The sequence below is a fragment of the Canis aureus genome, chromosome 9, assembly GCF_053574225.1.
Source record: "Canis aureus isolate CA01 chromosome 9, VMU_Caureus_v.1.0, whole genome shotgun sequence".
Lineage (NCBI taxonomy): Eukaryota > Metazoa > Chordata > Mammalia > Carnivora > Canidae > Canis > Canis aureus.
This window is the reverse complement of record NC_135619.1, coordinates 4,356,945-4,384,866: the sequence shown is the minus strand read 5'-3', so window position 1 is coordinate 4,384,866 and position 27,922 is coordinate 4,356,945. Positions and strand designations below refer to the sequence as shown.

The 27,922-nt window shown below is 54.4% G+C and overlaps 1 protein-coding gene across 1 annotated transcript in view; it reads left to right on the top strand.

Moving 5' to 3' along the window:
* The first annotated feature begins 521 nt into the window (after nt 1-521).
* The window catches only part of FBLN5 (fibulin 5), a 69,623-nt gene continuing 42,222 nt past the window's right edge, over nt 522-27,922 (top strand). Inside the window, exons 1-4 of the mRNA XM_077908512.1 lie at nt 522-633; nt 3,803-3,857; nt 5,750-5,801; nt 9,020-9,274. Coding sequence (XP_077764638.1) covers nt 617-633; nt 3,803-3,857; nt 5,750-5,801; nt 9,020-9,274 — 379 coding nt within the window. The 5' untranslated portion in view covers nt 522-616. The remainder of the gene's footprint in view (nt 634-3,802; nt 3,858-5,749; nt 5,802-9,019; nt 9,275-27,922) is intronic.

Genomic DNA, 27,922 nt, shown 5'->3' with positions numbered 1-27,922 from the left:
CGTGCGGGTTCGCGGCCGGGCGCCGTGTGGTGCAGGTGGGCGCGTGGCCCGGGGTGCGCACTGCGCGGGCTGCGGGCTCCACCCCCCCGGGCGCGGCCCCGCCCCGGCCCGCCGGTCGCCGCCCTGGGGTGCGGGCCGGGGGCGGGGGCGGGGGCGGGGGCGGGCCGGGCCGGGGGCCGGGGGCGGGGCGGGGCGGGCCGGGGGCTGGCGGGCGCCCCAGGTTGTTGTGAGGAGCGTCGCCAGGGGTGAGCGCTGTAATCCGAACCAGCTGTGTGCAGACCGAGGCCCCATTTGCATTGTTTAACATACTTAGAAAATGAAGTGTTCATTTTTAAGATTCCTCCTGCAGTTGGACTGAGCGGGGCTAAGCGGAACCAGGTGCTCCCCGAGCGGGCTCCGCCGCGGCCGCAGGACGCAGGCCCTCCCGGCCCCTCCCGGCCCCTCCCGGCCCCTCCGGCCCCTCCGCGACGGGCTGGTGCCCCGGACGGCAGCCCCGGAGCCCCGCGGACGGCGCCACAGCCCAGGCCGCGGCTGCAGGCCCCCGCCCCTCGCCGCCCCGCCCGGCCCCGGCCCCGGCCCCGGCCCCGGCCCCGGCCCCGGCCCCCGCGCCGCGGACATGCCGGGACTCCAGAGGTAGGTGCCCGCCCGGGGGTCGCCCGCCCCCGCCCCCCCCCCCCCCGGGCCGCCCGCGCGCTCGCACCGCCGAGCCGAGCCGAGCCGAGCCGAGCCGAGCCGAGCCGAGCCGAGCCGGGGTCTCCGGGGCGGGCCGGGCGCTCACCTGGCCGCGCCGCGCGACCGCATCCCGGCGCCCAGCCCCAGCCCCAGCCCCAGCCAGCGGCCGCGGGGACCGGGTCGGCAGCCGGAGAACACGGGAGCGCGCTTCGGCCCCTCCGGGGAAGCTGCGGCCCGAGCCGAGGAACCCCCGGGCTCCCGGGACCGAGCCGGGCGGCGGCGGGCGGGCCTCGGCGGGCAGCAGGCTGCCCCGGACTTTCGGGCGAGCCTTCACCTCCGGAGGCTCCTGGGGCTCTGCGCGACCGGGCATCTGCCTTCACGGGAGGGGCAGGGCAGCGAGGCGGGAGCCGCTTCGTTTTCAAAAGACCCGTCTTCATCGACCCCAAGGCTCCCGCCAAGGCCAGGCTTCAGGCTGCAGCGCTCAGAGCGGACCTGCCGGGGGCTGCCCCGCAGGGTAGGGGGGTACCGGGCAGATGGGGCGGGGGCGGGGGCGGGGGCCGGGGGTCAGCGTGCCTCTTCCACTAGCTCCTGGAGCCTGCCGCCTTCAGCCAGGCTGTTCCGTCTCCAACATAAACGAGACAGGATTTTATAACCTGGCGAAAGGAAACTTCGTGTGAAGAAACAGGAAAACATTGAAATTCATAATATACAGCTTGGAAAAAAAATTTGTTATTGTTCTTTCATTCCTTCCAGATATAAATCTGGCCATCACAAATATCAAGCAGTCCTGGGATCTGGCTCTGCACTTTATAAGGTCAGGGCTGTCTCGGGCATTATAAGACCTGGCTCACACAGGCACTCAGACAAGATGAGAACATGTGGACTCTCAGGGTCTTTATTCTCTGGATCCGGGGCTCGAGGAAGGAAGCGAGCCCGCGTCTTCTCGCACCACATCTCAGTTCTGCCCTCCCCGGAATGTCAGCTCAGTGCCAGGGCCCTCTGAGCCCTCGGGCTTGCTGGTTCACATGAACCTTGTGTCATGCACTGAGTGGCATCTATCGAAAGTTCTTTTTATGGAGGGAGGAGTTGTAGAGTAGAGGTGTGCGCTGATAGTGGCAGGTCTTCAAGGCACCTCCTCCAGGAAGCCTTCTCAGGCGGCCCTTTCCTTGCCCGCATCCTGGCTCACGTGGTGCTCACGGGGCCTGTCTCTAAGTGCCCTTGCCAACCTGCAGAGATGGTACGGGTTCAGGTGGCACTCCCGCCAGCTCCCCAGGGTGGCGATGGGGTCACAGTTTGGTTGCTCTTCTGTCTAGGATCTGTGTTGGCAAAGAGCACTCACTTGGATGAATCATTACAGAACTAGACACTAAAATAGCACTAAATAGCTCTTCATTTACATAGGTTTTTTTTTTAAACCATTGTCATCATTTAAAAAAAAAAAGATTTGTTTATTCATTTATTTGAGAGAGAGAGCACACACGAGCATGAGCAGGAGGGCAGAGGAAGAGGGGGTCTCAATCAGACTCCCCTCTGAGCACAGAGCCCTTCATGGGGCTCAATCTCACAACCCTGGGATCACAACCTGAACCAAAATCAAGAGTCAGACACTGACCAACGGAACCCTCCAGGTGCCCCTACAGCATCGGGATCCCTTTTTGAGTTTAGGATTGGGTAGCATTGACTGCCCTCGGTGCAGTCGCACGGTGGGTCTCCAGGACTCTTCTCATCTTGCAAAACTGAGACTCCGTCCTTGCGAAGCACTGCCTCCCCCCGCCCCACCCCCGTTCTTCCTTCCCCTGTGCCCCCCGCGTCCCCGTCCAACTCTCTCTAGGCCTTTAGCTGTTCATGGCCCTCAGGTAAACACACTTGGAGGGTATTTATCCTTCTGCTGGAGGGGGTCGTGTCCCCAGCTCCCTGTCCCCCCATCCCCGGGGCTGTCCCTGGGGTGGCCTGGCTCCCGCCGCAAATCCCCTCCTTGGTAAGCCGAGGAATATTCCGAATATTCCGCTGCTCACCCACCCCTCCGCCTGGGGACCCTGGGGTTGCTTTCAGCCTCGGGCTGTTGTGAATGACACTGCTGTAAACCCGGGTGTGTGGATACCCCATCAGGGCCCCGGTTGCACTTCGTCTGCGTGTTCTCCAGGGCGTGGAATTGCTGGAGCCTATGGTACATGCAGTTTTAATTTCCCGGGCGGCTACCACCCAGCTGCACCATCAGACTTCCCCACCGACTGCGCACAGGCTTCCAGTGGCTTCACATCCTTTCCAACGTGTGCTGTTTTCTGCTTTTTTTAAAGAAAATATTTTATTTCTTTATTATATACAGAGAGAGGACAAGCAGGGTAAGCAGCAGAGGGAGTGGGAGAGGCAGGCTCCCTGTGGGGAGCCCGATGTGGGACTCATCCCAAGAACCCGGGGTCATGCCCTGAGCTGAAGGCAGACGCTTCACCGCTGAGCCCTACCCCCACCCCCGGGCCCCTGTTTCTGCTCTTTTGATTATAAGCCATGCTGACAGATGTAAGGTGGCATCTACACTGCGAGGTTAAGGCATATTGGCCACCACGATTTTGTTGGATGGAAGCTCGTGGGTGCCGAAGCCTGGGAGGTGCAGGCTCGGGGAGGTTGGGGGCGGCGGGCCTGCGGGCAGCTCTGGGCTTAGGGGACTTCCCGCCGACCCCCGTGTGCCCCAGGGCTCGAGTGCTTCACGTGGGTGCCTGCCTCCTCCCTCGAGGGTGCTGTGGGCTTGGTCACTCCTGAATCCGTTTCAGGAAAAAGACGTTCCAACCTCAGGCAAATCTTGTGTGAGAGGTAGAGACGGCGCAGTCGGTCAGTACATTGGTCATGCCACAGGGGTGGGTTTCAGACTTTCTCTTTGAAGCAACAAAACCTTTTACCTAAAAAAGAAAAGTCATCTTACACATTATCCCAACACTCGAAACCAATAGAAGAGGCGTGGTTTTGTTTGGGGCGATCGGGGGCATCTGGAGCCTGCTGACCTGGCCCCCCCATAAATACACAGGGTGGAGTCCCCATTGCAGGATCATGGGCAGCGTGAGACCCATGTTTGTTCCCAGACCTGGATTCTGGAACGATCATGGGTATTTATGTATCAACTTCTTGCTCCCCGCAGGATTCTCACCGTTACCATTCTGGCTGTCTGTCTTCTGAGCCCTGGGAAGGCACAGGTATGATTTTGACTTTGTTTATTATCTAGAAGCATGTTAAATATCGGAATGAGGGTGTCCAGCCCTGCGTTTTGGAATCCCAGGGTGGGGGGGGGCAGAGGGGGCGCCACAGCTCACCTGAGCTGAGCTCCACCCCTGCATGCAGGGGGCAGCCAGGCTCTGAGAGGCGGTTGCCTGCCCCTGGTGACAACGTCGTCGTCTTTAAGTGGCAGGGCTGTGACTTGAGGCCTCTGATCCCTAATCTGAGACTGGGAATGGGATCCGCTGCCTCCGTGATGTCTTTCAGGTCTTGATTCACAGTCAGTGTTGAGAAGTCAGAGGTGCTGTGGTGCTTGGGGGCGGCGGTGCCCTTCGTGCACGTGGCCCATGTGGGACTGTGTCTCCATAGACGCGCATCCCCAGCGGAATGGGGGTCCTGCGTCTGGGCCAAGCCCCTGGCAGGAGTGTGGAGGGCTGGGGGGGGGGAGGCTCAGGTGGGGGCCCGGACTTTACGAAGCCATGTCTATGTTAGCCTTGGGGGCTGTGGGTACATCCCTCCTGAAAACTCAGAGCGGCCTCTAACTCTAGCTCAGAAATGAGTGAGGCCTTACCACGGAGCAGGGCTAAGGGTGGGGGAGTATATTTTTTTCACTTCAAATTACGAATTTCAAAATAGATTCAGGCTATTAGGGATAGACAGGGTCTTGGAGGGGCCTTGGAGTTTGGTGGTCCAGCCTCACGGTGACAGACGGTGACATCCAGGCCCAGGGAGGACAGGGTCCTGGGCTGCACGGTGCATGTTAGGCCCTTTACAAACATTGACACTTGGAACCGCCTGGAAGGAGGCACTGTCACCCCCATTCACGGGTGAGGAGATAAAGGCAGAGGAAGTTGTAGGTGAGAGGCTGATGCCGGGCAGGCTGGTGGCTTTGAGCCCTCACTGGCGCTTAGTGGGTAAGCCAGTCCCGGACATCCGTCTCGCGGTTTCCCGAGCTTTATGGCACAGCCTCCTGGCTCATTGCTCCCTTTCTTTTGCCCTGAGGCCCTGAGGCCCTGAGCCTCCAGAGCCCTCCCATGAATACAGGCTGACTCCATCATCTCCAAGCACCAGCCCATGGCCCTGGGAAGCCAAGCCCTGGGAGCTGCAGGGAGGGCCAGGGAGGGGATCCCCATGGTCAGAAGCATTCCTTCTCCACCTCGCCTCCGAGATCTGTCGGCCCCATGACATTTTTCTGAGGCCGTAAAGCTGTGCCTTGAGGTGCACGTGAAGACCACGACCCTTGGGGACTGTTGAGGCCTATTTCTGGAAGCATCTTTGTGTGGTTGTTGTGCCGAGATGCAAGTAGAGGGGTTTCCCCAAGTCGGCTTTTCTTACCAAACCCACCACTTTGCTGTGTGTACAGCTTTCAGGGTGGAGGGTGCAGGGAGGGGATGTCACAGCAGGCAGGGTGCTCACCGCAGTCCCTGACAAGGGGTCACATAGCACCTGGGGTAAGAGTGATCGCCCTTAACCGCAGTTGTAGCCATTCTTGGAAAGAGATGAATACAGATGTGCCTCATCACCATGCAGACCAAGTGTGGTTACTGCCCTTCATAGCTACAGTGGGAGATAGCCCCCAAATCTGCTACAATTGGGGGTTTTGAAGCAATGACGTGGGGGGCGGGGGTTAAAGAGTGATGCTCAGTGTACAATGATGATAAAAAATACTAAGAAGAATGGGGGTAAATAGGCCTTATAATAGGTGTTGGTGTTACAGATGCTTTTTTTTTTTCCTTTACTTCATTTCTGGAACTTTCTGTGATATCCTTGTAATACTTTTATATTAAAAAAACAAAAACAAAAACAAAAAACAAACAAAAAAAAAAACGAAGGACTACAAGCTCACCTCTGTCTCCTTTCTCCTTGCCTGCAGCAACAATGCACTAATGGCTTCGATCTGGACCGCTCGTCAGGACAGTGTTTAGGTACGGGGCCTCCGAGGATCCTGCGCTGGGGTGGGGGATGTTTGGTGATAGACCCGATGACAGGGCCATGTCTGTCTCGGCCGTTGCTCGACATAATGAAATCTGTGTTGGCCTGGATCGTGGAAGAAAACAGGGCCACAGAAGGTGTCAAGAATGGCCTTTGGTCAATCACCTCCTTTGTGGGCAGTCCTGCGAGGGGGCAGGAAGGGCCACACGGATCCGTGTCCCCGGGGCTCTCCGCATTCGCTTCCTATCTGCTGTAACCAATGGCCACAGATGTAGTGGTTTAAACAACAAAAATGTATCTCCCAGCTCAGTGATCTATGGATCATTATCTATGTTATTGGTAGGTCGGAGGTTGTATGGGGGTCTCCCAGGCAAACATGGAGGTCCAGCAAGGCTTTGCTCCTTTCGAGGAGCTCTCGGGGAGACTCCTTGTCCCTGCTCACTGGTGGTGTTGGTAGAATCCACTTCCTTTTTTTGGAAACATTGAGATACAATGGACACACCACGTTGTGTGAGCTCAAGGTGTAGGTAGGACTCATTGGTGTGACACGCGTACGTATCACGGTGATCGCTGCCGCAGCCCCTGCTGCAGCTCCGTCACACCACATAGTCACCTTTCTTTTCTTATGGTGAGAACATGTGAGATCTGCTCTCTTAGCAGTTTCCAAGTGTGTCAGCGACCCTCACGGTGCTGTACCAGCACGCACGCAACTTATAACTGAGACTTTGTTCCTCTCACCAGCCTCTCCCAGACCCCAGCCCTTGTCAGCCACCCTTTTACTCACGATTGTTATGAGTTTGGCTTTTTTGATTCCACATATAAGGGAGGTCGTACAGGATTTGTTTTCCTGCGCCTGGCTTATCTCATTTAGCGTAACACCCTCGAGGTCCATCCATGGTGTTGGAAATGGCAGGACTTCCTTCTCTCTCTCTCATGGCTGAAAATGCCCACTGAGTGTGCATGTGTATGAATATGTGTGTGTGCGTGTGTACCTTGATATAAACACATCTTCACCCACCTTATCCATTCCTCTGCTGATGTACACGTTGGTGGCTTCCACGTCTTGGCTCTTGTGAACTGCCCTGCAGGGAGCATGGGAGTGCAGGTGTCTCTTTGAGGTTCTGCTCTCATTTCCTTCAGATAAATACCCAAAATTGGGATTGCTGGACCATATGGTGGTCCTATTTTTAACTTTTTGAGAAACCTCCAGATCCCTCTCTGTAGTGGCTGCACCAGTTTGCATTCCCGTGGCATTTCCCACAGTTGCAGGACTGGAGCCCCCAGGTCCTTGCTGGCTGTCAGTAGAGGTCTTTCCCTCCTCATCCCCTGCCTCGTGGTCCCCTCCTCCATCTTCAGAGCCACCACTGTGGGTTAAGTCCCTCACAGGCTCTGGATCTCTTCTTTTCCCGTTGTCACATCTCTCTGACTGACCCTTCTTGCCTCTTCTTCTGCTTTTAAGGACTTCTGTGATGACACTGGGCCCACTCATGTAATCCCCCCACATCTCAAGGTCAGCCGGGTAGCAGCTTAAATTCCACCTGCTACCTCATTTTCCTTTACTGAGTAGCCTGATGCTGCCACCAGTTCCGAGGATGAGGACTGACATTTGGGGGCTATTCTCCTAGTACGTCATCTGGTGGAAAAGGTAGACCTGGACAGAGAGAACACCGTATGTGCTGGAATAACAATCATTGCCGAGTTAAGGCCAGAGCCATGGGCCCTACAGAAGTAGGGGAGGCAGTGATGTCTTATGTCAGGGGTCAATAAAAAAAGCCTTCATGGAGGCCACATTTGAATCTAGTATTTTTTTTAACGTTTTATTTATCAGATGAGAGACATAGGCAGAGACATAGGCAGAGGGAGGTCCTGGATCCCCGGACCCCGGAGTCATGTCCTGAGCCACTCAGGTGCCCCTGAATTGAGAACTGAGGGATGAGTAGGATCCTGAGAAATGGCATCCCAAGTGGAAGAAACAGCAGAAGTGAAGACCAGGGTGGAAAGGACACTGCGAGTACAGAATAGTTTGCTGTGGCTGGAGCATAGCTCCTCTACCAGGACAATAAGGCAGCCCCACTTGCTCCCACCTGGGGGGTGTATTTAGCTTTTTGATTATATTTGATGGAAGCCAGGGGCTGTGTCTTCCTGGAGCTCACGTCAGCTAAGACCCAGAGGAGAGACACATGGTTCCCAAAAGTGATGAGTGGTGAGGAACAACACAACCCTGCTGTGGAAAACCTGGGTGTGCACTTTGATTAGAGGCACTGGGGGACGGGGGTGCGCCAGGGGCAGAGAGGGGGGCAGCGGGCCATTGTTTTCTGTCCCACCGGCCTTCTGGAGGGCCTCAGGCTTACGGCTGCAGATGGGGCACCTGAGCCTCAGCATTTCCCTTTCCTGGTGGGCCTTCGTGTGCATTTCTTTGGAGGGGCTGCTTGGGGTGAGCCATCGGGCTTCCGACATGTGTCCCCCAGGCGCTGGCCCCTGTGGAGTGACCCCAAGGCTGCAACAGGGCCCAGCGGGTAGGCTCAGATAGTAGGCTGCTATGCTGGAGCCAGAGCCCAGGGGTCCCCTGCCCCATCCTTGCAGGGCCGATTTTCTCAGGAACCTGCCTCCTGCTCCTGGCATGATGAGCAGAACATTAGCCTGTCTGGAAATGGGCCTGTTGTGGGCTCAGTGTGAGCTGACCTGCAAGGAAGCCTCCACTTTGCTAATAGGTGGCTAGCTCTCAGCCAGGCCGGACGTCTTCCTGCGTGCAAGTGGCTGTCTCCCGTGCCCAGCTGTTATTTGGAGTAGAGGTGGGAGTAATGATTAGGTCTGTCCCCATGTTTCCCAGGGGCACAGGGGGGCCTCTGAGGTGTTACTCACAGAGAGATCCTCTAGTTTAGTATTTATAGATTCCTTTTTCCTGTTTTTCCTTCTATTCATGTTAATTGATAGTGTTTTTACTTGGGCTTCAAATGGGGGTGATAATGTTTTGTGGATACGGCCCCCAAATGGTGATGTGGTCTCTAATGGCTGATGCTCAGGTGACGCTGGTCAGTGTGATCCCATTTAGCCAGCATGTGAGAGTCCCTGCAGTGATGAACCAGGGACTCTCCTCAGCGTCTGGGAGCATGTGGTAGTGAAGAGGTCTTGGGGTCTTTGGCTTAAATATGCAGCACGTAGGGCATGGGCAGGGAGCCGCTAACACTCATCCTTTCCGTGGCCCTTCCAGATATTGATGAATGCCGGACCATCCCTGAGGCCTGCCGAGGAGACATGATGTGTGTTAACCAAAACGGCGGGTATTTATGCATCCCCCGGACAAACCCAGTGTACCGAGGGCCCTACTCGAACCCCTACTCAAACCCATACACGGGTCCGTACCCAGCAGCGGCCCCACCACTATCAGCTCCAAACTACCCCACCATTTCGAGGCCTCTCATATGCCGCTTTGGATACCAGATGGATGAGAGCAACCAGTGTGTGGGTGAGTAGCCTGGCATCTCCGGCTTCTGTGCTCTGGTCAAGTCCTAATCCCGCCACAGTGAAGTCTTCACTCACGAAACAGTGACTTCTTACTTTCTATGAAGTTCCTTCACGTTTAGCAGCCCGTGTCTCTGGGAACCCTCCCAGCTGGGAGTAGCTTGGATTGATGTACGTGAGGGTTCTTCATCCAGAGAGCCAATTTTTCTTTATTTTCATCTGTCAGTCTGTCTCTCTGTCATCTATCTATTTAAAGACGAAGTTTATATTTTTTCTGTTTGATAAAAAATGCTTCTGGTTTCACTGAGTAAATCCCAAAGAGAAGATCTAGAAAGGACCAGCAATTTCTCTGCAACACTCCTCACCCTCGAATGGAATGTATACTCTTGAAATAAAAAGTCCTGAAGGCCACGGCCAATTGTTCTGGAAAGAGAGTGGGTTCCTTGGGTGGGTGCCAATGTTCTTTTGGCTAAAATGTGAGCCTCACTGATGGTAATTCACAGCAGGAGTAGACCTCTGGGAAGAAGGTGACACCAGAGGCTGTGAGGCCCCCAGGGGGTTGGCAAGCTGTTTGACTGGTGCCCTAGTGAGCTTTGGTATCTGTGGGACAGGGTGGGCCTTGGCAGAGGGTTACCTGGGATCCTCTCTTGGTTGCTTTGATGGTTGGACTAAAACCTTTGTAACTATTTCCAACTTTGGCAGATGGTCTAGAGTTATGATGGACTTTTTTTTTTTTTATCATATGCACCCCATATCCAAGATCATTTTGAGCCTGAAGCCCCATTATAGACATATTTATAAATTACATGCATATCCTGTTATGCTAATATGGTTTGAGGAGTGTAATGCATCCGTTCAAAAATAGAACATTTTAGAAGATGTGATAGAAATAAATGTGCCTTGAAGCTCTGATACTTCCTTCTGATGTCCTCAAAGGTCTGGAGACCACTGGTGTACCTAGTGAGATTTTTTTTTTTGTTGGTCCCATTTCAGGGCTCTGAAGCATTGAGCTGTTAGAGAGGCTGGGTTGATTATTTCATGACGTCTTCTATACGTTCATGCAAACGAGTGTCACATTGCCATCTGGATCCATGCAAATAGTATGCAAACAAGTAGCCTGCAGAGTTGCGAGGGGAGAACTTCTCCATTCTTAGGGGTTGCGAGGGACATGGGGTGTGTGAGTGTGTGTGTGTGTGTGTGTGTGTGTGTGAGAGAGAGAGAGAGAGAGAGAGAGGCAGAGGAGGAAGAGAGTGAAAAGGAGGGGTGAGGCAGGGAGGGGAGAGCTGGTTGGTGGTCACTCTGAAGGTGAAGAATGTGGGGTCCAGTCAACCCAGAGATGCAGTTTGGTGGAGGAGGAGGTAGCACGCTTCTTTATTAACAAGCAGCAGAACTGCTGTAACTGGAAGGGACTTTACCAATTGAACTCCAGCCTCCTCATTTTGTAGGAAAGGGAGCCTGGACTCCAGTGAGTTTGTAGTGACAGAGGTAGAGTGGGAGTCCACTGGGCTGACTGCCAATATCTACGTTCCTAACTTGGCCGCATGACCTGTCTTGTGTGGTAGAAAAGAAATGATCCCGAAAGAAATGCAGAGGAGAGATTGGGGTGGCGCTCCTCTTCCAGGATGCCTGCCCTGTGGGGCTGGATGTGCCAAATGTGCAACTCTAAGGGAGGGAGGGGTGTAATAACCCACTGGACTTTGGGAGGGGGCCCTCTGTGGTGCAGGGTGCCTGCCTGATGTCGGGGGCAGCCCCACAGGCCCCTCTGGGGAGAAGCTGGGACTGGCGCATGGCCTCCTGAAGCAGGCCCCTCTCCCCCCCCCCCCCCCCCCAGACTTCTTTCCAGGATTGCAGGGCCCTTGAGAACAGGGACGGGGCTGGGAAATCTAGTCTTCTCCCGGCCCTCGTGATGTCATGCAGCTTTATGGCTCCCAAGCTGTCACACGGGAGCTGCCGGGCTTTCATAGTGGCCCTTGTGTAAGAAGAATAGAACCAAGGAACCCTAGTGAGACTTGGCCTGGGGCCCACCCATCTCCAAAACGTTCAGCATTATGCATTCATAAGCGCGGAGTCCCTTCAACTTCCCTTCCATTTCCTGCTGCACAGAGGTCCTTCTGGGCATTGTAAGAGGTGGCGTCACAGGGGCGGGGTGACCGAAGGGACCAGGAAGGGAGTCAGTTTCCACATACTGTTCCCTCCAGAACAAGGAGGTGAGAGGTGGGCTTGAGAACAGGCAGGAGGGAAGCAAGGCCTAGGGATGGTTGGCGAGGGGAAGGTGCCAAGGGGGGCCATTGTTAATGAAAGAGGAGGAGGTGAGGACGGGGTGCTCACCACCGGGAGGAGGAGAACGTGGTCTGAGCTGGTGGAGAAAGCATGGAAGGAGCAGTGCGTGATTGGAAAGAACTGGGAAATGTTCCTGAAATGCAGGTGTCCTAGGGAGGAGGGCCACCTCTCCAAGGGAGGCTTTTCTTCCTCCCCATCAGGATGAGATGAATAAACAAGAGTGAAGCCAGCAGTGGCATCACATCAAGAACAAACACTTGTGCGGTGTGGTGCGGGGTGCTGGGATGTGTACACGTGAACTAACACGTTTATGCCTCACGGCCGCCCCACATGGCAGAACTGTCACTATTCCTGTCATACTGGTCAGGCCCTGGAGCCCTTGGAGGAGGCCAGGAAATCTGGCTGAGGCGCAGTGCGGGGGTGAGCTGGGATGTGAACCCATTAGGCCCTGAATGAGGCTCAGCAAGGTTAAGGTGTGTTTACCTCAGAGAGTCTGCGTTGGAGCTCTGATTAAACATGAGCGCCTTCTCTTGCCTTTTTTTTTAGAATTAAAATTTTTGTCCTGTCACATTTTGAACATAGAGGTGGAGAGCAAAATGAGTACCACCTGTTTACCATTCGATTGCTATAATCAGCCTCGCTGGTCCTTTCCCCTCCCCCAGTGGATTCATTAGAGCAAACCTCAGTCATCATATGACTTTATCTTTAAAGACCTTAGAATATATCTCTAAGAGATACAGATTCCTTAAAATATATCGCCCCAACACTGTTATCAAACCTACAAAAGTCAACAATAATTCCTATTTATTGTTCAATATCCAGATGGTGTTCAAATTTCCCTGGTCATGTCATAAATGTTTTTTTGCCCCTGTTGGTTGGTTAGAACAGGATACAGATAAGGTCCAGGGGTTGCATTTTGTTGACAAGTCTCTTAAATTTCTCTGGATCTTTCCTGTCTCTCTGGCCAGGTGTTTTGTTAATGAGGCAGAGCGGTTTGTCCTGTAAAGTTCTTTACCTTTGGGATTTCTCTGATCACGTTTTTGGGGGCGGGTATTCAACATACTTCTTCACACCTTCTGCTTTTCCGTGAACTGGTAATGGTTAGATCTAGAGACCTCATCCAATTCAAGTTAAGCTTCTTTGGCAGACTGCTTCCTAGGCAACATCCCTGTTTTTTTGTCTTCCTTCTGCCCTGGTTTGTCCTCGTGAACTGTGAGACAATCTGCTTCAAGAAGCAAAAGGGCATTTTCCCTGTGGCTTCCTTTCTCTGAGTCTTGGACCCAGTTTCAAAGAAGCAGTTTCCACTCTTGTGTCCAAATTAGCCCATGACCCCTCGCTGCAGGCCAGGCATGGCCGGCTCAGAGCACGGGTCCCCTGTGGCCCTGAATTTCCTTCTTGACTTCTCTCTTTTGGATTCTGCTTTGGAGGTGACTAGACCCTGTCCCTTCTGGAACAAAATCTGGTTTTGAGTCCCCCAACCCCTAGAAGTAAATCTGGATCACCCAGGACACTTGCAGAGTGAACAGCAACCCAATAAAGAATAACAGCCCATGAGCCAAGAGAGTTTTGAGTCCTCAAGAAAACTGGCATCTTGGCTCCGTGAGTGGGGTGGGACTTATGGCTGGTGCGGGTGGGTCTTTCAGCTCCCAGGCCCCGGGGAGACCGGTGCCGGTGATGGAGAACCAGAGGGACACGGTGAGTGATCAAGGAGAAGGGGGCTGCTCTAGGGAAGCCTTACCTTACCTACCTAGACGCACCCAAGGCACAGACTGAAGTGAAAGCAAACACATCCCCAGGGCTGAGCTGCTGGAAGGCCTCACAGAAGTAGCGTGCTATGGGGTGACCAGTGTGGGCGCTGAAGGCTCAGAAAGAGGGGAGCTGAGCCGAAGGGTTGGGGCACCCATGGGTTGACCTTTGGCCACAGTCCCTGATTGTTGGTGTCACTCGTTTGTGCGTGTGTCCCCTTTGGGGCTAAGCTTGTCACCTCCCCGGGTGGACATTCTTCGTCTGGCTTTGCCAATCAACTTGGCTCAGTGGCAGATTTAGGGACTCCACCGGTGACAAGTGCTTGTGGAATGTTCTGTGGTTGTGCAAGCCGTCTTTCACTAGAGCCCTGCTCCCCTGGGGACCGCGGGGGCTCTCCCAGTCGTTTGTGAGGTTGTGAGCAATGACTTTCTTCTCCCTCCTGGCCCTGGGGATTTGTCATTGATTGAAATGCTTGGGCAGGCAGGTAGGGACATGCATGGATCCTTCTGGAAGATGGGTGGTGCTAGCCTGAGGCTTTCCTTGAGCTAGTTTTCCTGAAAGCCAACCATTTTTTTTTTTTTTCAACATTCAACATGTTGAATGTGACTGATGGAAACAGAGCACCTGTTGGTGTCAGGCTGTGGCCGGGCCACAGCCCGGGCGGGGGTGGGGGGGCTCTCCTCATAGTTTATGGTCAAGGAAGGGAGATGAGACACAAGAGAAGCAGCTGAAATACTAGGTGGCCCATGGCAGGTCCCTGAGACAGTGAAGAGAAGGCAGAGATAGGGAGGCCATAGAAAGATTCATAGGGTCTGAAAATGTGCTGAAGGCCTCATTCTTTAACACCTTTAAAGTGACCTAGAACCCAGCTGGTGATGCACCCACCTCGCACTTTCACGCCTTTGCCCGGTTCTGGTCCCTTGGTCAGATTCTGCTCTGAGACCCCAGCAAATCCAGGTTCATTTAGACTCTGAACCCAAGCAGTGAGGAGTCCTTCCACCATGACGCTGGTCCCCAGTGGGTAAGGCCAGGCCAGGAGCACCTGTCACCATGTAGAAGTTCCTACAGGCTTTCCCTCCGATTTCTTATACCGGCGTGGGCTGATGAAAATCACATCCTTGGGGACAAGGCCAGAGGGAAACTGAAGGTGGCACCGACCGCTCGGTCCTCCAGCTGCCGAGGGCACCGGGCATAGGCAGGCCTGGGAGGAAACAGGCTGGGCTCAGGCAGGGGCTCCACAGGCGGCTTCGCTTTGCTGTCCTGGTGCACCAGGCTCTGCACGCTTGTTCACCTGTAGCCGGACCTTGCTATAGGTCTTGAGGAGCAGCTTAGCATCTCCGCACCTCAGGGTTTCTGTCTGTAAACGGGGAGAACGCTACCGGCTTCCTTCCATAGGCAGTTTGTGAGCCTTAAATGAGATTTTCATGTAAATGGTCAGGTGTGGGGGGTGGCTCATGGGAATGGCTCATGACAGGGCAGTGATCGTGATAACTGTTGTCAGTATTTCCAGTCCCAGCATTCCGTTAGGAGTTCTCCTGCTCCAAATCCCTAGTCCTGTTATTCTATCAGTGTTTATTATTTCCACTGGGTATTAGGTTTAATGGTGCATGACTTTTGGAGGGTTGAGGGTTGGATCCTTGACACTGGTTGGCATTCGGGATCTGCAGGGAGACCTCAGCAGAGAACGGACTCTGGGCAGCTCTTCTCCCAGGGAAATGCAGGTGGTGCCTCAGCAGGTCTGTGGTGAGGCCTGAGGTTCCAGCTTCCTTGGCAGCTCCCCAGTGAGGCAATGCTGCTGGTCCCAGAACCACGCTTTTTAAGCAAGGCTGTAGTCCATCTGTCTATTCTTAGATGAAACTGCATTTAAAAATACATGAAGAGGTGCCTGGCTAGTTCAGTTGAGCATGTGACTCTTGATCTTGAGGTCATGAGTTTCAGCCTCACGCTGGGGGTACAGATGACTAAAAACAAAACAGAAAACAAAACACTTAAAAGAAATGTTAAAACTTAATATTTATTTATTTATCTTAAAGATTTTATTTATCCATGAGACACAGAGACACAGGCAGAGGGAGAAGCAGGCTCCCTGCAGGGAGCCCGATGTGGGACTCGATCCTGGGACCCCAGGATCATGCTGTGAGCCCAAGGCAGATGCTCAACCGCTGAGCCACCCCGACATCCCAAAACTTAATTTTTACAATATAATCCCCATATTGTTTGAATCTCTTGGCAGGATATATTATTTTTATTTAAAAACGAAAATACCACCAATTTTTTTTTTTAAAAGCATAAATCAGGGCAGATTGTTTGGTAAAGGGACCAGATAGGACATTGAGAAGAACTGAACAGTTTCGCTATTTCTTATCTGTGGGGCAGACAGAGGTCACAGGGCCTTTGTATAAGAAGAAAGGATGGTAGGATAGTAAAGCATCTTAGCTTGGGGTCTGCGGCTAGAATTCAGGGGATCTGTTGTCACGTTTTTCACCCATTGCCATCTAGAGAGGTTTGTCACTGTTTTCCATTGAGTAGGCAGTAAGCTGTAGGCCCTGCGCAGTACTGGGACAGTATTCGCAGGGGAAACACATATTTATATGTCATATCACAGCTGTAACAGTTCTTCTGAAGTGCTTGAAGTGTTTGGCACATCCTGAAATACCGTTCTCACTAATCCCTCCTTCAACACTGTACAAGATGCTGAGCTGCTGTCCCGTCTTGGTGTTCCATGCCCTGACCAGGGAGCACATATATGACCACGACATGCATTTGTTGTAGAGAGATTTTTTTCAGTGCCTTCATTGTGCTGGGTCTCCCTTGCCATCCCGTGAATTTAATTTCCTGCCGCTCACAGCATTCTTCCGAGAAGGGGCCTGTGGGCTTCATGGGTCTGTAGAACGGGCATGTTGCCTGCACACCACAGTCCTCCGTTGTCTGGAGGAGATGCTCTCTGGGGTCTCCTCCAACTCAAGAATGTTCTGCTTTTCTGAATCATCCCAGTCCTTAGGAAGACAGTCTGGATTTTCCACTTGTGCGTCCTGGTCCGGGGTGCTCACTGACGTGGCCTTGCTCTCCTCCTGTGCTCCAGCTGGCACGTGTGCTCGCTGGCGTCTGCCAGGACTGTGTCTGCCCTCCATGAACGAGGAATCCCCCCCAGCCACAGCCTCAGCTGCCCGGCCTCCACACGGGGTGGGCATCCGCCGCGGGCCACGCCCAGCCCTGGTGCCGTGGGGAGTGGGCACTTCCCCAGGGCTCAGCGGAGCAATTTTCTCAATGACCTATAAATTTTTCTTGGCTCTCACCTTATGTTCTTTGGTCTGGTCCTGTTTCTTTCAATTATAGTCTGTCCTGGAATTTGCCAGTTGTGTGTGGAGAGCAAGTGGTGTTGCAAGAGGATGGAGGAAGTGTGAGCCTTCAACAGCGGGATGCTTCAGCAGTGCCTTTGGTGGTCGCTGCAGAGGCGGGTGTCTGGCCGCATGTCTGGAGGGGGCCTGAGGGGGGCGGGAGGGCACGGTTGCCTGTCAGGGCCGGCCCGTGTGTTTGAAGTCCTGGGCGGTACGTACCCTGGTGCATCCGTAGATGTGTGATGCTTCCAAGGGTGTTGAAATAGAGGAAGGTGATCGGAGCCTCCCTTCTGTCTTCAGGACTAGGTGTAGATTGCATTTCCAACATCCCGTTGATGGAAGTGGATCAAGTGCGCTGCCGGCCAGCTCTGGAACAGAGCCACAGGCGCAGGCCTTGAACCTGCGTGGCCGCTTCCGCAGCTGTTCTCCACGGTGCATGTGTGCTTGGGTGCACATGGCCCCTGCCCTCGCCCCAGCTTGCGCAGGAACACGGTGACTTGGGAGCTCTTTGTGCCACCAGAAACGCAGGAAAGGAGATAAAGGATATGTAGGAAGGCAAAGGATCGGTGTTATAGAGTGTGGGCATGAGCACAGTGGACGTGATTCAGGTACCACATGAGCCATCGCTCTGGGCAGTACTGACAACAGCCTCGGGGAGATATCACTCCAAGGCTCCGAGGCTAGTACCTGCTGCGAGGGAAAGAAGGGTGGTCTTTACATCCTCAAGGGACCTGGAGGGAGGGGTGTGAGGCCAGAGAGTGGAGGGAGCTAGTCAGATGTGGGCAGGAGCGCGGGCTTTAGATTGAGATACGTGGGGTCAGATCCCATCCTGTGGGTGGTCGGGTGCCGCGTGCTACATCCGTGAGGGGCCGTCTATAGGATGGGGTGAGAACGCGTGTCTTATAGGGCTGTTCTGAAGCTTGGCAAGGGCGCCCTGAGTGCCTCGAGTGCCTCATGGTCAGGGGCGCACTCCCCGAACCATCGCTGCCGTGGCTCCCTCACCTCTGCTCCCCTGGGAGTAGCAGCCCCGTGGCCTCACACCTAACCATCCCTACCCTATTCGGTGAGATGTGGGGCTGCACATCCCAGCTGGGGGGGTGGGGCTGGCAAGGGAGGAGGAGAGGCTTCCTGACTGTGAGCCCTGGCGATTCTCCCCCTCTGCGCTGTGACCCCCCTCAGCTGGATGAGCTGCCTTTGGTCCGTCCCCTGGACCCCTCAGCCTGAGAGAGCCAAAGGGCGACAGGGTACAGTGTTGCTCGCTCTCCGGCTGCCTGCTTCTCTGGACACATGGACACGCAGACAGAAAGGCGGACTCCAGACCCCGTGGGCTGGCAGGCTGTGAAGGGGGTGGTGCGGGTGGGCCGGGCCAGCACCCCATCAGGGGACCCTCTGCTGCAGCCCCAAGTGTGACAGGGCAGGCAGGGACCCATGTGCCCTCGCGAGGATGTGGGCATTGGGGTTTGGGGCCCCGGGTAGAGGCCTGGGGGAGGCTGGAAAGCTTCATGGCTGCAGGTGTGGTGCCGGCCGTGCAACCTCTCAGTGGGTGACTATCGAAGGAATGAGTGAATGAATGAATGAGTAGAAGGAGGGGGAGCGTGAGCACTGCTGCACCTGCAGTGAGGCAGGAGCCCTCGCTCAGTTCCTAAGTCAATGGCTCCTGACTCGCTTGAGCACAGCCCTCTGCCTGAGGCTCCTGTTTGTCTTGGAACAGGGGTGCGTGCTTGGGGAAGGGTCCCGGCCGTGTCCCGGGGCTGGCAGGGACACCACATTCACAGGATTCCTTCCCTCCGAGGCCTCCGACATCAGACTGCGTGTCAGGGGCTGCCCTGCTCTTCCCCTCGGCTAGTGGGCGCTGGGCCAGAGGGGAGCCGGGGACAGCCAGTGCCGGGCCCTGCCCCAGGCCGCAGCGTCCAGGCAGCCGGGGAGGCAGGGAGGCTTTGGGGCCTCGGCGGTGCCGTCTGCCTCTGCTTCCAACCAAGATACTGGCGGAGCCAGAGTGCCAGCCAGAGCTGATTCTTGAGCTTTCACTTGCTCCGCGGTCTCAACACCTCCCCCAGGAATCGGTGAGGTCAGACCCTGCAGGCCTCACATCCGGAATCAGTAGGAAATTGGTGTCTTCAGCGGTTCCCGTGGGAAGCAGGGGATGGTGATTTGGGGGAGATCATATTAAGCAATGCAAAGACATGGAAAAAACCCTGAGTCTACTTCCCCCCCTTTGGGGATAAAGTGTTTTCTGCCTTGGAGCTAGGGAAGGGGACGCTGGCCCTGCTGGGGCTGCTGGGGCCACGCGGAGCACGATGGGGACAAGGCCATGAGGGCAAGTGGTGAACTCAGGGCGAACTGAGCGACCACAGCATCCTGTACCATGTCTCTGGCTCATGCCCCATAACCACGATTGGTAGGCATTTGCGATCATTTATTCGGCGACTGTATCAAGCAGGAACTTGTATTTTCAGCCCCGGATAAACCTCACTGAACCAGCAGGAAAGCTTACGCGGTGACCCGTGTGTACAGGGTTCAGATGAGCAAAGGGGAACTGGCCGTCTGTCCCTTGTCCACGTAGGGCAGTTTCATCATTAATGGACTTGGATCGGTCGTTTATCATGTATGTGCAGGGTCTGTGCTGCGCAGCCGAAAATCCGCCAGGCACCACTGCTGCCCAGGGTGCACACGCTTGCCAGGACGGGGATCAGAGGAAGGAGGGAGCCTGACACCACTGGGCAGTTTGTGCCCAGCGTCACGGTACGGCACCCAAGGCGGGTGGGTGAGTCTGCGTGGGGACAGGTGTACACGTCCGCGTGTTCCTGTGGATAAACTGTCACTGGACACTTCTGTGGGGCAGACACTGCCAGGGGCTCGGAGGGGACATGAAGATGCAGAAGCCTCAGTCCCTGCACATCTCAGCCGGGTGGGGGTGTGCAGGGCTGGGGGCATGAACACAACCTAGCAGAGGCTTTGCCTGAGCCACAGGCCAGTGGGTGCTGGGAGCAGCATCCCCAGGGGCTGGAGGAGTGGCCGCACGGATTGGGAATTCTGCTCAGGAGTGGGCTGATGCCCCCCCAAGAGAACCTTGGGAGGACTGAGTAGGATCCCCCCCCGGGAGGAAGGCAAGGATTTGTGGGTGAGGCCACAGCACGGGCACAGGTGTGTGGGGCAGGAATCCTGCTAAGGGCCGGCCTTGGTGTGGAACCTGTGGGTCATGCCCCTGCCATGATGCCCAGTGTGTGGCAGCAGCGTCAGGGTGGGTTGGCGGGGTGGGAGGGTGGCAAGCATGGGAGGAGAGTGTGGGAAGGCCAGCGGGAACTAGGCTGGGGGTCTTGAATGCCATGCCAATGGCTGAGGCCCAATTCTGTGGACTCGGGTTTTTGAGGGGTGGGAGCTGTGACTTGTGTTTGAAGAAGCTCCTGGGTCAGGCCCAGGGGTCTGGGGTCTCCGTCTCAGTCTTGCCACAAGTTCCATGGGTGGGGGCAGCTCCATCCCTTCTCTTCCTGGGCTCAGGCTCCATTTCCCATCTGCAGGAGAAGGCCTGGCCCACAGTGTGGGCCGCTCGGGGCCCTGAGCACTCAGGATGTGGACTTGCTCACAGCAGGTAGGGGAGGGTGGCTTCTGGAAGCAGGGAGGATCTGGGGGCCTTGTCTTCTCGCCAGAGGCTTGAGGCAGAGAGTCTTGCATTTCGTCTGCGCTCTGGGGCGCGGGCCACTGACTGGGCCAGCTCGATGCTGTGCCCTCCATCCTCCGAGTCCTGGGGGAGCCTCCCTGGAGGCTGGGGGCAGAGTGTGGGCCTCCCCAGTCCCCCCAGTAAAGGGGCATAGGGGGGATGGCGGAGAAAAGGCTCTGACCGCCCGAGAGCGCGCCCAGTTCAGTTCAGGGCATGTGTAGCTCCCAGGGGGCTTCAGGCAGTCAGTGAGGCCCAAACTCCAGGGAAGCCAGACCAGCCCCTAGCTTCTGGGGGTGGGTGCAGCTGCTGCACCCAGGCCAGTCTGGGCGACCTGCCCCTCCGCCCCCCTCCCCCGGCTCCCAGGTGCTGTGGTCTGTTGGCCACCCCCAAGGCTGCAGGCCCCTGACTCCCATCCGTGGTCATTCCCACGTGAGCACCCCTCACTCTTCTAGCTGCACTCCCACCCGCTCATCACTGGACTCTCCAGCGGCCCGGGAGGCAGGCTCAGGACTGTTTTCCACTTTACGGAACACCTGGAAGGCTCTGAGACTGTCCCCCGTGTCCCCCTCCCCGGTCTGCGGGGCAGGCCAGAGGGCAGGCATGTGGACTTTCAGACTCTGCTCCTCCCATGAGATGCCTCTGGGTGCCTTTGTTTTGTTTGTCTTAAATTTTAATTCCAGTTAGTGTAAATTCAGTTGTTGCAGGAACACAACGGATGGGTTCGGCACGCATCACGGGGGGGCCCTGCCCTCTGGGATCCACTAGTGTGTTCTCTGAGGTCAAGAGTCCACTTCTGGTGTGCCTCCTTCTATTTTCCCCCCTTTGTCCATTTGTTTTGTTTCTGGAATTCTACGTAGGCGTGAGCTCACACAATATTTGTCTCTGAGTTATTTCGGGTGACGCCACACTCTCTAGACCCACCCATGTTGTTGCAAATGGCCAGGAGTCCTTCCTTCTTACGGCCGAGTCATGCTCCGTTGTATGTACACACCGCGTCCTCTTTGTTCTTTCATCGGTCGGTGGGCACTGGACCGTTCCCATGATTTGGCTACTGCTGGTAATGCTGCCATGAACATCGAGGTCCACAGATCCCGTTGAGTCTGTATTTTTGTATGCTGAGCCGTGATGGATGTGAACTATATCAATACCCAGTAGTGCAGTTGCTGGGTTGTAGGGCAGCTCTAGGTTCAACTTCCTGAGGATCCTCCACACTGTTCTCCAGAGCAGCTGCACAGATGCATTCCCACCAGTAGGTAAGAGGCTCCCCTTTCTGCTCATCCTCACCGACACCTATTGTCTCCTATCTTGTTGATTTTAGTCCTTTTGATGGGCTTGAGGTGGGATCTCATGGTGGTTTTTATGTGCTGAGGATGAGTGATGCTGAGCATCTTTCCATGTGTCTGTTGGCCACCTGGGTGCCTTCTTTGGGCAGGTTGTTCTTTGCTTTTTCCAGGCTACACTGGCTTCCTTTCTCTTCCCTACTTCAGGGCCTCTGCTCCTGCTGTTCCCTGGGCTGGAACTCTCTGCTGCCTCTTCACAGTGCTGCTCATCCCCCCTTTTCAGGCGTCAACTCAGTTTATAGGTCTTCCTTCCTATAAGGTCTTCTCTTCCAGAAAGAGCCCTTCCTGGGCCACTGTGTCCCAAGTAACCCCGCACTCACTCTCCACCACAGCCCTTGCTATTATGTGTCACAAACCTGAGTGTGCACAAAGATCATCTGGAGGACTTCGAACAGTTCCTGGGTCCCACTCCTACTGATTTAGTAGGTTCAGGTTGGAGCCTGGGCTTTCAAATGATGCTAAGGCTCTGGTCTGGGGACCGTACTCCGAGGACCACTGGTTGGTAACTATCTTTTAGTTAGTTAGTTAGTTAGTTAGCAAATTTTTATTGAGGTGTGATTGACATCCCACATCATATGAATTCTTGGTGTGCGGCACAGGGGGTCCATTCTTGGCATATGGTACCGCCTTGTCTAGTTCACATCCATCACGGCTCAGCATTTTTTTTTCTGGTGCTGGGAAACTTTGAGATCTACTCTCTTAGCACTCTTTCAGATCTGTGGTGCGGTAGTATCTGTGGTCACTGTGCTATGTGTGGCCTTCCCATGCCTAACTTATCTTATAACCAGAGGCTTGTACCTTTTGACCCCTTTACCCCGGAGCTGGTAAACACCAGTCTGTTGTCTGTACCCATGAGTTTAGGTTCGTTCTGTTTTTCTTTTTTTTTTTTTTTAATTTAATTTAATTTATTTATTCATGAGAGACACAGAGAGAGAGGCAGAGACAGGCAGAGGGAGAAGCAGGCTCCATGCAGGAAGCCTGATGTGGGACTTGATCCCAGGACTCCAGGATCATGCCCTTAGCTGAAGGCAGGTGTTAAACTGCTGAGCCATCAGGCGTCCCAGGTACCTTGTTTGTTTGTTTAGGTCGCACATATCATGTGGTATGTTTGTCCTCTCTGACTAATACCACTTGGCATGATGCCTTCATGGTCCACTCATGACCCATATATATGGACGGACCATGACTTCTTTGTTCACCCTTGGATGGACAAGTAGGCCATGTCTGGTCATGGCTGCATTTGTTGCTTTGTGTCTGTCCCGCCTCTCATTTCTGTGGCTCCTCTAGCCCCTGGCCCGACGCTGGTGCTGGACAAGTATTTGTTAACTGAGTATTGACTGAAGCCTTGGCTGTAATCGTCAATTGTAATCGTCCCACACCTTAAAAGGAAAGAAGTCAAACAAGGACAGTGACCCTGGGGGTGACTAAGTCTGCTCACTTTGCCTCTGTTCTCTGACTTTTTGTGCCTGAGCTTCACATAAAGGTGGGTGTGAACTTCAGCACAGGTTGCATGGACACCGTTCGTCACATCCCAGGTCAATGGGCTGGGCTCCCCAAGCTCAAAGGAGGGTTGTCAGAAACACAGCCAAACGCCACAGGACATCTCGGGGTCGGGGTGGGTGGGTCTGGCGCCTGCCCCTCTGGGGCTGTGCTTGAAGCTCAGCTCTCGCCTTGCTCTCCGGGTGGGGAGGAGCCCGCATGACCCCCATTCTGTCCCGAGCAGATTTTGGGAGGAGGGGGTGTGGGCACTGGCCGCGGCCCGAGGCTTCCTTCTGTGCCCAGCTCATTGGCCCAAAGGGAGGAAGGTTTGATTCGGGCCTGTCAGGTCCCTATTCTAGGAACCGTGGGCCCCAACCAAGGCACGCTGTGAGTCTCTTGGGAACCTCCTGAGTAAGTGAATTAACGTTTTATGACTGATTTGCACACAACACTTCTCATTATTCCCAAATTGGTACTTTCTGAATCCTTGTGTGTCTGAGGCCTCCTTCTACCCTTCAGTTTCAAAAGAACAAAGTTGAGATTTTTGCCAGATTGGGTTTTGCTGAAAATTGGGTACTAACTGTAAAATTTGATCTTCCCTGGCAAGAAGAGCTGGAGATGACATCTGAAGTGGTTGTAGAGCCCCTGAAGGTATCATGGGGACTGTGTGTGTGTGTGTGTGTGTGTGTGTGTGCGTGTGTGTGTGTGTGTGTGTGTGGATGCGTGGGTATCGAGGGTGGGCTTGGGCCTAGCAGGCTGACACTTCACCCTCCGGTGGGGGCAAGGCTCTATAGAGGACTCACAGGAAAGGGAGTGTGGGGCTGTTTTGAGGGGGGTGTAGGGGTGTGGGGTGTGTTGGGGTGTTGGGTGTGGGGTGTTGGGGGTTGTGGGTTTGCTGGGGGGGATGTTGGGGGTGTGTTGGGTGGTGCCAGTTCCTGTGGAGATGACCATAGGCCCTGGGCTGTGTATGGTGGCCCGTGCAGTCCTGCCCAGGGAGCCAGGGAAGTCTACATAGGGGACATGCATGTATTGGCTGGAAGCCAGGTGAGGGGGGCTCAGAGGTGCCTGGGCAGCTCTCCTGTCAGGTCACTGCGGGCGAGAATCAAGCCCAGAGCGTCCTGGTTCCTCCTCCCAGGGAGTCCTGGTTAGCGGCAGGGTGCCCGGGGCAGGTCCCTCTCCAGTGTCATCTCCTCCAGCTCCTGGGTTTACAGAGAAGGGAAGCTCTGTCAGCCCTTCTGCCCTCATCTGAGCACAGCGGGTCAGTGGAGGAATCTGCAGACGGGGCCCTCAGCATTCTTAGGCCCCCACAGTTCAAAGAGAATGACTCCTTGGGCCAATCTCGAAGAGACTCTTCAATCATTTCTTGAATCGTGGCATTCTTCTGGCCCTGCTCTATGAATACTCCTCCCTCCGCCTCCAACCCAGTGACCTTCTGTCCCCTGGTTTCTTGGCTGGGAGTCTTGGTCTGCTGGACAGAGCACAGCAGTTTCAGGCGTGGGGCCCTTCCCACGAAGCCGCTGCTGCACACCCTGGAGAGCCGGACTGTGCAGGAACAGCTGGGGCTTGGCAGAGGCTGATGTCAAAAAAACAAGGCTAATCATCTGCAAGCATTTGGTTCCAGGATGGCGTTTAGAGGAAGAATGTGCTGTCAGATAAGGCATGTCACCCATTTTGACACAAGCCGACTCACTTGAGGATCTGTTCTGAAGCATGTCCCCGCCACGTCTCACTGTTACTTTGCTCTCGTGAGGCCTCCCACCTGGCTCCCGGGAGATGGGGATGCCAGGGATGGCCGGCAGAGATATGGGGTGCCTGAACCCTGGGGCCAATCGCCTTTGCTCTCCCCATTATGCCTTATGCCCTTCTGGAACTTTCTTGTGCCTCAACATGAAAATGGGTGGGAAGAGCCACTTTAGACCGGTCGGTTCTGCAGAGATTCCCGGGAAACGCATTCAGCTCTCTCCCTTGGTGCTCTGGCACTTGACGGCAAGTACCCACATTGGGACTCTGCTTCAGCAAAGGCGTAGGGCACTTTGATCACACGAGTGTATTAATGGTGGTTGCAAGTCACAGAGGCCCAGCTCAAGGTGGTTTAAGAAGGAAAAAAAGATGAAATAGCAAAACGCATAGACGTGCACACGCACGTGACCCTATGTGCCCACATGGTGTATGTTTCCATCACTGAAAAGTCCACGAGTAGAATCCGCCTCAGACTGAGTTGGATCTGAGGGTTCAAGGGCAGTTATATGGACTTGGGTTTTTCTCCCCTTTTCTCCTGTCTCTAAATAGCAAGCTTTCTGCGTCCTCAGGGAATGCGCCTCAAGAGGTAGGCCTGGCAGCTGCGGGCTTCTAACAGTTTAGGGACTGGGAGGGGGTGCCCCAGGCCCGAGGCCTGCAGCACGGGGATGCAGCAGGGCCCTGCTTCCAGCTCAGCCCAGTCGCCCACCCCTGAGCTCCTTGAGCCACTGGCAGCAGGCGAGGCTGTCGCTTCCTGAGACCGCGGCCCACGGAGGCCACCCTGGCAAGGGACGTGGGCCTGAGCGCACACACTGAAAGGCGCTTCTCCTCGAAGCAATTCAGGCGGTGATGGCCCAGTGGCAGTTTGGGTGTCGGGTGCACAGGGCTGTGCCGGGGCTCCTGGTTTCTACATGGCAATGGAGGAAATGGAGGGCTGTCAGTCTGCCAGGAGCCAAGAGCGATGGGTAACAGGTGCACCCTCCATCCGCTGGCTCAGCCTGCACTGTCCTGTACCCCTGTGACACCGGAGGACCATCACCGGTAAGGGAGGAGGGGCCTTAAGCCGCTGTCCTCTGTGCTGCCCACCTGTTCTCAGGTGCCAGGTACGCAGGCTGCCCCTCAAAGGTGACCAACTCTCCCTGCGGTAACAGTCGTGAGGAGGGGCTCCTTCTTGGCCTCCTGCCCTCCGTGGTAGCAAATCTCAGGGACGGCCTTGGCTTTCTCATCTGAAACACATGGATCCTGTTTATGTCAGAAGTTTCTCTGCGAGGGTGTGATGTTGGAAGGTGCTTGATGGGTCAGGTACAAAGCCATAGGTAACCAGGTATTCCCTAAGACGGGTTTCCTTAGGGTCACTGACTTGTGCTCTTTCACCGGTGTCCTATGGGTCACTTGCAAAGCGCAGGATGGCTGCCAAGAGCATCTGAGACTGGAATAATGGCCCAGGGCTGTACCCTGGGCCCCTGACTGAGAAAGAGACTCTTAAGAGCCATCGAATAACACTTTTCTGAACATGGACCCATTTCATGTTAGGAATGCGGTACTGAGTTTGCAGAAACAGACTGGAATCTTCCCTACAAGTGTTTAATGAAGAGGCACCCATAGAAGGACCACAGGGCCTGAACTGGGATATTTGGGTCTCACCCCAGCTCTGCCTCTCATGAGCTCTGTGACCTGAGACCAATGTCTTAAGCTTTTTGCGTCACCGTTTTCTCTTCTGTAAAATGGGAATAATAACTCCAGCCCTGCCTGTCTTGCAGAGTTATTAGGGATGCAGCAGATCCTTTAGTCCTTATAAAATCTACAGGACTAGAGAGGCAAACCAAGAAACAGACTTTTTTTTTAAGATTTTATTTTTAAGTAATCTTAAAAAGCTCAGCATGAGGCTTGAGAGCTCACAACCCCAAGATCGTGCGCTGCATGCTCCACCAACGGAGCCTGCCGGGCGCCCCCAGACTCTTCACTGCAGAGAACAGGCTCATGGTTCCAGAACAGGTATGGGGAAGGATGGGGGACTAGGTGATGGAGATGGAGGAGCGTCCTCATGATGAGCAGCTGGTGATGTTTGGAAGTGTCCAATCGCTGTATTGTGCTCCTGCAATGGACATTACACTAACTACCTGGAATGTAAATAGGAGCTTCACAAAAATCTGCAGGACTAACTGTCTCCAGAGCTTTAGAAAAACTTTGCTCCATTATCTATCTGGACGTATTGTAGCTGTTAGTCCGTGCTGGTAAACCACAAGCTGGATTGTGGAGAGGATTTATGCCATGTTCGCTATACACACAACATCACACATGTAAAAACCGGAAGCTTCTGACCTATGCACATGGGAGAAGCCTGCCCCAACCCCACGGGCCCGTGGGCCTCTCCCCCGCCACCCCCTGCATTTCCTTCCAAGGTGGTCTGAGGCTCCTTTACTTCATTTGGCCTCGTGTTTCTAAGATTCCCATCTGGGTCCTTGCATGTAGCTGCAGTTCAGCTCTTGCTTTGTTTGGTGTCTTTGCTGCGAGGCCACACTCATGAGGGGTGAGGCCTCATGTTCTTAATTGCATTTCCTAGGCTACTAATGACATTGGTCATCTTTTATGTTTATTAAACAATGTTTATTTAAATTTAATGAACTAACACATAGTGCATTATTAGTTTCAGAGGTAGAGTTCAGTGATTAGTCAGTTTTATGTAATGCACAGTGCTCATCCCATCACATACCCTCCTTCATGCCTGTCACCCAGTGACCCCATCACCCACCCCTCCAGTGACCCTGTCATTTCCTAGAATTAAGAGTCTCTTATCATTTGTCTCCCTGTTAATCATGTTGTAGTATATTTATTGGCCATTTGTGTTTCCTCTTTTTGTGAAATTGTCTGACCCTATCTTTTGCTAATTTTTCTATTGAATTCCTTTTCCTTTTTTGTACTTGTGATTTGTATGAATTCTATATATATCTGGGTACGAATCCTTTTCCAATTGTATAGGTTGCAAATATCTCCTCCCAATTTGTGACTTATCTTTTCAGTATCTTTATGATATTTTTTGAGCAACAGACATTTCAATTTTAATGTAGTTGAGT